Consider the following 12448-nt stretch of genomic DNA (forward strand, 5'->3'; position numbering starts at 1 on the left):
ATGTGTGTGTATATCACAGAAAATCCCAAACCATCTTATTCACTTATACACCCACTTCCCAGATGGTACCCTCCCATAGCCTCCCTCCCTCCACTAGAGCCCTTATACTCTGATATCCCTGCTACGGTCTACTGTGTTGTTGGCACCCCAGCCAATCCCCCCTATTTGTCCATCTGGTGAATCTAGACAGCCCATCTAGAGGTCTTTGTCTTAGAAGGGTCAGATGTTCCTCTTCTAGCAGCAATCAGTTGTCAATACTCCTTTAGATAAGATTAGCGTCTGCTGTTCATTTTCCCAGTTCTGTGCTGGGTTACTAGTCATAGTCCTCTGAGCCAGGAGAACTGGTCAACTCCTGATCTGTCCTACGCAAGAAGTAACTGTCCTAGCAAGACCAGTAACTAGATTTGAGGCTTGTGACAACTGGATTTGTCCTGTTGGTAGGACCCTTCGTCTCTTTTTACTAGGGCTGCCTGGCTTAATGTTTGGATGAAGCCCTTCCTCCCCATGACAGAGATGCACTTGTTGGAGCTGCGTTCTGTTTGGCTTTCTACTTTTTAGTGTCAACCTTCTGCTTCTCTTCAGACGTCTTACTCCTTTTGTGAAGTTCCAAAGTTCTTCCTTTCTTTCCCTCCTTGGAATAGTTTGTTTCTACTTATCCTGACACTTCTTCACTGGGTCGTAACAGAGACAGTGTCTAGTCCGCCATCTAACCTGGAAATCAGTCTTCTCGTTTAAGTATTAACTACCATAGTTCATATAAAGAACAGAAAATGGCAGATTTATTGCTAGATTAATGTGTAGAACTGGCTTTTAGTTATATTCTTTCAACGTATTTGTGTGTCTAGGAGAAGAATGAAAAAATAAGAAGTCTAGAAACCAATATCAATACAGAACATGAGAAAATTTGTTTTGCTTTTGAAAAAGCAAAGAAAATTCACCTTGAACAACATAAAGAAATGGAAAAACAGATTGAACGAGTAAGTAATGTTTACTTTAGTACTGAAAGGAACCTTAAGCAGTCCAACCCAAAATTATTTAAGTGCTGGGGCTGGAGAGATGGCTCAGCAGTTAAGAATACTGGCTGTTCTTGCAGAAGACCTGGGTTCGAATCCTAGCACCCACATGGCAGCTAACAGCTGTCCATAACTCTAGTTCCAGGGATCTGACTGCCTCTTCTGTCCTCTGCGGGCATTGCACGACACATGCAGGCAATACACACATACACATAAAAATAATAAATAAAATATTTTTAAAAGAATTATTTAAGTGCTAATGAAAAAACAAAGATGTGGGAAATTAATGGCAAGACCAATAAGATTCTCACTCTTTCTGAATCATTTCCCAATGTTTATTTTTTGTGATTCTGGGAATAGAACCCAGGGTATTGTGCTTGCTAACCAGATATTCAACACACTAGTGACCTCACTCCTAGCCCTGCAGTGCTTTGTTTGTTTGTTTGTTTTGACAGGGTCTCACTATGTACCCCTGACTGCCTGAAACGTGCTGTGTAGACCAGGCTGACCTCAAACTCACAGAGATCCATTTGCCTTTGCCTCCTGGGTGCTGGATACCACCATTCTCTGCCTCCCTCCAGTGCCTTTTAAAGTAGTATGCCTTCTATTTCATCTTTAATAGTTTTTGTTTTTTATTTTGTTTTGAGACAGGGTTGCATGTACCCCAGGCTGACATTGAAATCAAGAAGTTGACCTTGAACTTCTGATCCTCCTGCCTTCACCTCTGGAGTTTTGCCGTTACACTCATGTGCCACTGTGCCCTAGCTAATTATTATTTTGTGATATTAAAGCATAGAATGACTCTATGCTGTATTTCAGTAGATATGCCTTGACTAAAGATTAGTTGAGAGGAAACCAGAAAAGAGTGCAAACCCTCTTAACATCAGGTTAAAACTAAAAACAAGTTGGACCTAGTGAAAATCCTCAGGAAACTGAGGAAGAATTACAAATCAAGGTCTGCCCGGCTACTTAGCAAGTTCAAAGCCAGCCTGAGCAAATTAGTGAGACTCTCAAAAATAAATAGAGCTAAGGATATGGTTCAGTGGTATTGTACTCTCAGCATATTCAAGGCACTGGGTTCAATCCAGTTAATTAATTAATAATTAAAACAAAAATTAGAAAAGAAGGTATGACACTAAATGTAAAACAAAATTTAAAATACATAATTTCCTTGCTTAATAGAGTGGAGGTGACAGGAAGAGCCTGTGAACTTGAATGTAGAGCAATAGACATTTAGTATGAACATACGAAAGAAGAAAGTGTTTGAAAAGATTGAGTAGAGCCTGAAGCTCCTGTGAGGCATTAAGTGGTTTGATATGCATGTCCTCCAAAGGAGAAGAGAATGACATTTCTACAGAAAAACACTTGATGGAATAATGACTGAAAAAAAGCAAATCTGCTGAAGGAAATTTGCAAATTCAAAAGAATAAAGTTAAAGAAAATCACTTTGTGTTACATCAGAATCCTTGCTAGAACAGTAATTGAAAGATTCCTGGGGGCCGGAAAGATAGCTCAGGAGTTAAAAGTGCCTGCTGCTCTTTTAGAGGACTGGAGTTCAGTCCCTAGCACCCACCACCTTATTGCTGTGACTGCCTGTAACTCCAGTTTCAGAGGATCAGACACCCTCTTCTGGCCTCTGTAGGCACCTGCACACATACATAAATGTGAATAAAAATAAAATAAATCTTTTTTAAAAAAGGAAAGGAGCCTGAGAAATCCCCAAATACCACAACAGAAACCAGAAGAGATACATACAGCATTGAATGCTTTTGTTTCCAAAAAGGAGAGAAAAGAATCCATCATCTAAACTTCCAGTTTATTAAACAAGGAAGAGTAAAATTAACCAAAAACAAGACAAAACCAAAAACTACTAATAAGAAACATAATTAAAAAGAATACATCAGGGCTGACGAAATGGCTCAGCAAGTACAGGTACCTGCTGCCAAGCCTGCACAGAGCTAGATCACCAGGACCCATGTGGTAGAAGGAGAGAGCTGACCTCTAACCTCCCCTTGACCTCCACACACATCTATGCACTTGTGTACACAAAAATCAAGTAAATGTAATGAAAAGAATATATCAAAATATTTGAAATGATCCAAAGTCTTTTTTAATTTTTTAAAAAATTTTATTTTATTTTATGTGTAGGAGTGTACTACCTGCATGTAGGTAAGTACACCCGTGTCGTGCAATGCCCACGGAGGTCAGAAGAGGCTGTCGGATCCCCTGGGATTGGACTTACGGACAGTTGTTGGCTGCCATGTGGGTGCTGGGATTCGAACCTGGGTCTTCTGCAAGAACAACCAGTGTTCTTAACCACTGAGTCATCTCTCCAGCCCCTAAAATGATCCAAAGTTTATCAACTGATAATCACTTTGAACAAGAGTCTAAAAAAGAAATTAGGGATAAAAGTATATCATACACGCTCTACAGATACAAAACACAAAGTAATGAAAACCTGATGCAGGAATAGATAACCTGAATGTTTATTCATGCATTAAAGAATTGGACTCTTCTTTTACATTTTTCCAAAAGAAATGTCAGGTCTATGTGGATTCAGTGATAAATTCTTCCTAACACTTGAGGAAGAAATAACACCAGTATTATATAATTTGCCAAAAGAAAAAGAACCACTTCAAAACTCATTTGATAGAAAAGGCTATTATCTCGAGTGTAGAAATGAGGTGAAGGCAATGAAATACCATTATGTTCCTATTGGCATGTGAGGGTAGGGAGAGGTAAGACTGTAGTAGCAAATACTGGCAAGAATGCAAAATAGCAGAATCCCTGTTTGTTGGTAAGAATGCAGAATGGTTCTACTTTGGAAAACAACTTGACATTTTTCTAACAAAGCTAAAAACACTTCACATATTTGCCTATAGTCCTAGAGTAATGAAACTTATGCGTACACTAAAGCCTACACATTGTGTTTATAGTAGCACTACTTGTGATTGTTTAAAACTGGACACGACCCTGTAACTTCCTTATGTAAATAAATAAACTGATTCTAGGGCTTGGTTTTTTGTTTTGTTTTGTTTTGTTTTGAAGCAGGATCTTATGTAATCCAGGCTAGCCTTATACTTTCTATGTAGCCAAGGATGACTTTGACTTTCTAATCCTTTGCCTCCACCTTGTAGTACTGGGACTACAGATGTGTACAACCATCTGGTTTGTTCGGTACTAGGGATCAAACCCACGGCCTCATAGATGCTAGACAAGCACTGTACCAGCTGAGCTACATCCATAGCTGAAATTTAGCATTTCCAAAGAATGAAATGCAACTCAGTAATAAGAATGATGTACTGAAACCTTGGGTAAAGCTACAAGATACTATGGCAAGTGAAAGAAGCCAATTTCCTATATTTCATATAGTATAATTCCATTTCTGTGACACTATCTCAAAAAGTCTGAATTATGTATTAGAGAACAGTTCAATGACTGCCAAAGGCTGGGGTGGTAGAGAGTCTGACTGTTAAAGAACTCACTTGAGGAGCTGTTCTTTACCTTGACTGTGTTTGAGGTTTCATGAGTGTGTGTGTGTGTGTGTGTGTGTGTTAAAATCTGAAACTATAGGTGCTATGGAGATGGCTCATTTAGTAAAGTGTTTGCCAGGCAAGCATGAGAACCTGAATTTGAACCTCAGGACCCATGTTAAGAACTAATGAATCGTTTAACTCATCAGTGAAGCTTCCTCATGCAACAGAGGGTCATGAACACAAAAGGTCACAACTGGCCAAAATGTAGAGAATAAGACCTGTAGAGTGTGGGTCCTTAGACAGGACTTACCTACCCAGGGCTCAGGGACCATTGCAGAAGAGGCTGGCAGAAAGATTGTAAGAGCCGGGAAGGAGGTACACGACCATATGGAAACAGAGTTTTACAGACTCCTGAGACCTTGCTCATATGGACTTATAACTCCAGTTCCAGGGAATTCAGTGCCCTCTTCAAATCTCTCTGGGCATTGTACAACACAGGTGCACTTGCATATATGCAGGCAATATACTCATACACATAAAATAAAAATAATTTTAAAAATTTATGTGTTTCAACCAGGCATGGTGGTGCATGCCTTTAATCCCAACACTAGGCAGGCAGAAGCAGGCAGATCTCTGTGAGTTCAAGGCCAGCCTGGTCTACATAGTGAGTTCAAGGCCAGCTGGGGCTACAAGGAGATCCTGTCTCAAAAAGACCGAAAAAAAAAATGTGTTTCAAATCTTTTAAAAATGTAATATGAATATCTTTTTATATTTAGCTTGAAACTCAACTAGAGAAAAAAGACCAACAATTTAAAGAACAAGAAAAGACTATGTCCATGTTGCAACAAGATATAATATGTAAACAGCATCACCTTGAATCACTGGATAGACTCTTGACGGAAAACAAAGTGGTAAAAGTCATCTTTTTAAAAGTGTTATGTAAAAGCTAATATTCTTTTTTTTAAAAAAGCTAATATTCTAAGTTTACATATCTGTAACAGAGGTTTAATATAATCTTGTTAAATAATCTGTTACTGATGCAAGTATGCTTCTAGGAAATGGAAAAAGAAAACATGAAGAAAGATGAAGCTTTGAAAGCATTGCAGAGCCAAGTATCTGAAGAAACAGTCAAGGCTAGTATAGTCTACCTCTTAACCAACCTTGTCTTTTTTTTCTTTATCTTTTTATTTTTTTGGTTGAGACAAGGTCTCCCTGTAGCCCTAGCCAGCTTGGACTTGCTATGTAGACCAGGCTGGCCTCAGTCTCACCAAGATCTGCCTGCCTCTGCCTTTTCAGTGCTAGGATTAATAGCATACACCATCACACCTGCTTTCTTTCTTCTTTAGAGACAGGTGTCCTTGCTGTATAGCCCAGGGTGGTCTAGAACTCACAATGTAGCTCAGTCTGGCCTTGAACTTTTAATATTTCCAGCTACTGGAAATATTTCCAGCTACTGGCTGCTGGAATTATAAGTGCACACTACTACTTCTGACTTTGTTTTCCTTAAAAAAATTTTTTAAGTTACATTACTTATTTTATGTGTATGTATGTGCCTACATGTCACAGCATGAGTGTGGAGGCCAGAGAACAACATGCAAGAGTCCTCTCTTACCATCGTGTGGCACTTGGGATAGAACTCAGGTCCTTGGGTTTGAAGGCAAGCATCTTTACCTGCTGAGCCATCTCATCGCCTCCTTGTTTTCTTATTAGAGGCATCCTTACAGCTTTCTTCCCTATAAATTACAGGAATTGTATACACAGAAGTCAAGTAAGGGACTAGAGATGGCTCACAGTTAACAGTATGTGCTGCTCTTGCAGAGAACCCAGGTCCCTAGTACCCATGCTGGGCAGCTCACAGCTCCAGGGGACTCTATGGGCCTCTAGGGGACTCCAGGCCTCTATGGGCACTTGCATAATAAAGTTTCTGAAACATAGCTTTAAAAAAAAATTTATCTGCCATGTGTGGTGGCGCACGCCTTTAATCTTAGCACTTGGGAGGCAGAGGCAAGCGGATCACTGTGAGTTCGAGGCTTGCCTGGTCTACATAGTGAGTTCCAGGCCAGGTGGGGCTACAGGGAGACCCTGTCTTAAAAAAGACCAAAACAAAAAAAAAATTTATCTGTGGAGACTGGGGGGATGGCCCAGCAGTTGAGAGCACTTGCTGTTCTTTCAGAGGACTGGATTTGGTTCCCAACACACATCATGTGTTGGGTGGCTCACAACTACTTGTAATTTGAGCTCCAAGGTATCCAACGTCCTCTTCTAAAGCCTCTGAGAGTGCCTTCTGCATATCTTCTGTTTGTTTCTCACCATTGCCTTTTTTAGTGCCTTGCCTATCAAAGTACCCCTTCTTAGAGTGCACTTCTGCATAACTCCTGTTTTGTTTGGGACTCTGGTTTCTGCTCGGAGCCCTGATTTACCATGAAAAAAGTGTGTTTTTCCAATGAGCCTTTTGTGTTATAGCATTTTATATCCTATGTAGAACTGTTTTAGTGGTTTTTAATTGAAAAAATAGTTATTGGCAAGGGTGGTTGTGTACGTGCCACCTCATGCATTTGGAGGTCAGAGGACAACTTTTCCTGAGTCAGTTCTGTCCTTCCACCGTGGGTTCTGGGGCTCAAACTCAAGTTGCCGGGCGTACTTGCTTAACCATCTTGCTGGCCCTGCTTTAATGTTTGAAGCCATAAGGTAACATTAGGAGATAAATCTGTAAAATATTGTGCAGATAGTAATCATTAATTAATATTAATTGATTTTCTTTTTGATACTGTGTTTTGCTTTTTTCATGTTTAGGTCAGACAACTGGATTCAGCATTAGACATTTGTAAAGAAGAACTTGCTTTGCATTTGAATCAGCTGGAGGGAAGTAAGGAAAAATTTGAAAAACAGCTGAAGAAGAAATTGGAAGAGGTAAATTAACATTTCCTTTATGTAGCAAAATTTTCAACTGATTTATTTTGAGATAGTATTTCCAATATACTTTGGTTTTGGTTTCTAAAGACAGGGTCTATTCTAGTTGTTTCTCTATTGTGACAAAACACTAACCAAAAAGCAACTTGGAGCAGAAAGGGTTTATTGCATCTTACTCTTCCACATGATAGTCCCTCACTGAGGGAAGCTAAGGCAGGAACTTAAGCAGGGAAGGAATCTGGAGGTAGGAAAAGCAGAGACCACAGAGGAACTGGCTTGCTCCTTGGGCCTGTGCTCAGCCTGTTTTCTTATAGAATCCAGGACTACTGGGCATGACCCACAGTGGGCTGGGCCCTCCCACTTCATTCAGCAAGCAAGGAAATGCCTTACAGTCATGCCCACAGGCCAATCCAATAAAGGAAATTCTCCAATTAAGGTTCCCTCTTCCCAGGGGTGTCAAGTCGACAACTGGCGATCCAGCACAGAGCTGGTCTAGTGTATCCCAGGCTTGTCTCTAACTTGCTAGGATAGCTGAGGATGACCTAGAACTTCTGATCCTCCTGCCTCTGCCTCTCAAGTATGGGATTACAGGTATGTACAACCATACCGTGGGTGCTAGGGATGGAACCCACAGCTTCAGGCATGCTAGTCAGGCATTTTACTAACTGAGCTACATCCTCAACTCTATATACTTTAAAGGTGCATGTTTATATTGCTGATATTAAAATGCAAATTCCAAATTTTATATTCTTTAAAGAACAGCCTTTATTTCCTCACAACATAAAATATAACACCTTAAAATTCTAATTCATTTATTTTTAGAGAGTAAGAATAATAAATTACAATTATTGATTGATTTTAATATAAAATGAATAATACTTAAAACTCAGTTTTAGACTTAGAAGTATAAAATTCTTCAAAACTTTTACTCATTTTGTTTTTGTTTCTTCTAGTTGTTTAAGGGTTAAATCCAGTTTAGAAGCTGGACATGTTGTGGCGTGCTTGTTATCCCACACTTGAATGGCTGGCCCAGGAGGATCATGAATTTTAGGAGAGCCTGGGCTACTTCGGTTTAAGCCAGCCTTTACTACATAGTGAGACCCTATTAAAAAAAATAAAGGATTCAGGTTTAGCAACTAAACTTTACTGAAATAAATTTGTCAGTTGCTAGATTAAAGACCTTTCTTGGGCTGGAGAGATGGCTCAGTGGTTAAGAACACTGGTTGTTCTTGCAAAAGACCTGGGTTCAAATCCCAGCACCCACATGGCAGCTAACAACTGTCCATAACTCCAGTTCCAGGGGATCTGACAGGCTCTTCTGACCTCCGTGGCATTGCATGACACAGGTGCACTCACCTACATGCAGACAGTACATGCATACACATAAAATAAAAATATACCTGCCCCAAGTCTGATCACCTGAGTTGAATTCCCAGAACCCACATGGTAGGAGACAGCTAACTCCTCAAGTTCTCTTATGTCCACACGTGTACACACACACACATACACACACACACACACATGTACACAGTTTTTTTTAAGACCTTTAAAAATATCTTTTAAGGCAATTTTGGAGACCAGCATATTTAAGCCTAAATATTTAAGGTGAATCAGTGACATTTCTTAGTTGATAGTATCCTTTATATGTTTCAGAGCATAAATATTCGGGATTACTTCACTATACTATTATTTTATAAACTGCAATAATAATAATAATATGATAAATATCACCTAATATTTATCATGCAGTGATTTCATGGCTTTAGTTTACTATCTGTGAGGGGTAAAGATCATCAAATGACGTGTAGAGTAATCCATGGGTACTGTCCTTTTCCCGCCTTCTGGCAGGGGATGCGCAGAGCATTCTTGTAACAGTAAAATGTGGCATGTCGTCTTTCTACCTAGAGGAAGCCTGTCTATGAATTCAAAGTTCAAGGTTGTTATTAGGGACTTGCCACTTAAGAACAGTGATCAATCCAGAATTACGAAAATTGCAGTTTTCCAGGAAGGAAACATGTTTCCGCGGCCTAACCAGCCAAAAAAATCTCATTACATAGAAACATTTCAAAAACCAACCAAGATACCCAAGGTGCCAACCAAGAGCCAACCCTATAAGCGTGTCTAATTCATCTCCCCATCAGAATAATGAACCCTGCCCTCCTACGGGACAAACTGTGTCCAACAATACTGTTGACCTACGTGAAAAGTAGAATTAATTAAGGAAGGCAGTTTTTACATTTATTTTTTATTTGAAACATTCCATTGTAATGAGAAATACATATATCTCCGCTAGGTATATTGTTTGCAGAAAGAGCTAAAGATAAAGAATCATAGTCTTCAAGAGACTTGTGAGCAAAATGCTATTCTACAGCACACTCTTCAGCAACAGCAGCAAATGTTACAGCAAGAGACGATTAGAAACGGAGAGCTAGAAGATATTCAGACTAAACTTGAAAAACAGGTATGGACTAGTCACTAAAAACCATTGATTTTTATGAAAAAGAATTTTCTAAAAATCATTAACGGGCTGGAGAAATGGCTCAGTGGTTAGGAACACTGGCTGTTCTTGGAGAAGACCCGGGTTTGAATCCTAGCACCCACATGGCACCTAACAACTGTCCATAACTCCAGTTCCAGGGGATCCAACAGCCTCTTCTGACCTCCACAGGCATTGCATGTCACGGGTGCACTTACCTACATGCAGGCAATACATGCATATACATAAAAATAATAAATAAAATTTAAAAAATCATTAACAGACATTTTAATTAGTAAAAATAATTTTCCTATGTAATCTGACCTAGATCTCTAATACTGTGGCTACATGTTTCTCACTCCACAAAATTTCATTATAATTTCGATCTCTTTACTCAATTTCTTGTCTTCTTGAATCCAGGTAGAATGGATATCTGAAGTATTACGTCTTCTGGTATCTCCTTTTTGAATTAACACATGTGATATGATATTCCCCAAGGAATTGGCAAAGCAATACACTAAAAGAAAAACCCCAAAAGAAAATAACTGCTACTGAGCTCTAAGAATAAGTTATGTCCTGGGAATGCAGCCCTATGGTACCACAGCTGCCTAGCATGCACATGGCTCTAGGGTCAACCTCTAGGACCACCAAAATTGTTTTTAATAAAATAAAGATAAATCATCATTTCTGTGAAAGAGTCCTAGACAATTGGATACTAGAGTATAATCTTTTCTCTAATTTATTATCACACTTATGGTAATTCCTTTCATAGATATTTCATTTTTTTTCTCTTTCAAAAGAAATAAAATTCCTAAAAATATATAAATTCCCTTACTTCATCTTATTACATCTATAATCTTACTCCAGGTTTTTTTGTCTGTTTTTTGTTTTTTTTGGGGGGGGGGCTTTATTTATCTTACATCTCCTGGTCACAAGTTCATCAGAGGGCCCAAGGTAGGAACTCAGGGTAGGAACCTGGAGGCAGGGCTGGAGCACCAGCCGTGGATAATCACTATTTCCTGGCTTGCTCTCCTGGCCCCCACTCAACCTGCTTTCTTTCTTTTTTTTTTTTTTTAATTATTTATTTAATAACTATATAATTAGAAGAAGCATTTCATGACAACGGCATTGACATAGTCAATAAAAATTTCCAGAGCTAAGATGTATCTCTTTCAAGATTGGCTGTAAATTTTTAGGTTTACAGTTAAATTAATACAGTTATACAAATACTGTACTCAGTAAAAACCCTTTAAGACATAAAATTAAATGAGGTTTTAACCTTTAAAAAAGATCTCCATTTCATTATTAAAATACACAGTTTCATATAGAAAAATTCCTTTTTAATGCCATTGACACTAAGATGTTTGCACATGCGTTTCTAATGGCTATGTATCTGATTATTACTAGTCACAGTCGGTTACTTTCTGAGCTCCTCGGCATCTGAGCATCTATATAAAGTCATCAGGTAGATTTCAATGGTAATGTTTTTCACATCTACTAATAAGGAGCAAATTTTTAATGCTTTGAAGAATTTTTTTAATGTTTAAAAAAATTTAATAACCACATGATTAGAAGAAGCATTTCAATTACAGCTTTAACATATTCAGTAACACACTCCAGAGCAAGGATACATCTTTCAAAAGTGGCTGTAAATTTTTAGGTTCACAGTTGAATTAATACAGTTATACAATATTGAACTCCGTATAAACCCTGTAAGACATAAAATTGAATGAGTTTTTAACCTTTAAAGAAGATTTCCATTTCAAGATATGCTGTTTCCTACAATTTTTAATATTTTTTTTGAAGAAGCATATCATTACAGCTTTAATATGTCCAATAACAGTTTCCAGAGCAAAGACACAGCTCCTTCAAAAGTGGCTATAAAATTTCTAGGTTCGCTGTAGAATCAATACAGTTAGTTGTACAATATTGAACTCAGTATAAGCCCTGTAAGACATATAATTGAATGAGTTTTTAACCTTCAAAAGAGATCTCCATTTCATTCTAAAATATGCTGTTTCTTACAGAAAGACTCATTTTTTTGCTACTAACACTGAGATGTTGGCGCGTAAGTCTTTAATCTGTATGTATCTGATTATTACTAGTCATAATCGTTTGCACTCGGATCCTTGGCACCTGTGTATATCTATAAAGTCATTGGGTAGATTTCAGCGTTAATGTTCATCACCTCTACTAATTAACATGTCATAAACTTTTATGCTTTCTCCTCAAATATACATTTTTTTAATTTGTTGATTTGTGTGTGTGTTGTGTATCACACAAAACATCCCAAGCCATCTTATTCAACTATACACCCACTTCCCAGATGGTACCCTCCCATAGCCTCCCTCCCCTCACTAGAGCCCTTATACACCGTTAACCCTGGTACTGTCTGCTGTGTTGTCGGCACCCCCAGCTGTTCCCCACTACTTGTCCATCTAGTGAATCTAGTCAGCCTATCTAGAGGTCTTTGTTTTAGGAAGGTCAGGTGTTCCTCATCTAGCAGCAATCAGTTGTCAATATTCCTTTAGATAAGGTTGGGGTCTGCTGTTCATTTTCCCAGCTCTATGCTG

The 12448-nt window shown here is 38.6% G+C and overlaps 1 protein-coding gene across 2 annotated transcripts in view; it reads left to right on the top strand.

Annotated features, from left to right (window-relative positions):
* The window catches only part of Ccdc18 (coiled-coil domain containing 18), a 101173-nt gene that overhangs the window by 46248 nt on the left and 42477 nt on the right, over window positions 1-12448 (top strand). For both annotated transcript variants that reach the window (XM_008826850.3, XM_029560501.1), the window contains exons 15-19: window positions 846-977; window positions 5266-5400; window positions 5545-5622; window positions 7283-7399; window positions 9693-9860. In XM_008826850.3, coding sequence (XP_008825072.1) covers window positions 846-977; window positions 5266-5400; window positions 5545-5622; window positions 7283-7399; window positions 9693-9860 — 630 coding nt within the window. The remainder of the gene's footprint in view (window positions 1-845; window positions 978-5265; window positions 5401-5544; window positions 5623-7282; window positions 7400-9692; window positions 9861-12448) is intronic.

The sequence above is a fragment of the Nannospalax galili genome, unplaced genomic scaffold, assembly GCF_000622305.1.
Source record: "Nannospalax galili isolate Female #2095 unplaced genomic scaffold, S.galili_v1.0 scaffold451, whole genome shotgun sequence".
NCBI lineage: Eukaryota > Metazoa > Chordata > Mammalia > Rodentia > Spalacidae > Nannospalax > Nannospalax galili.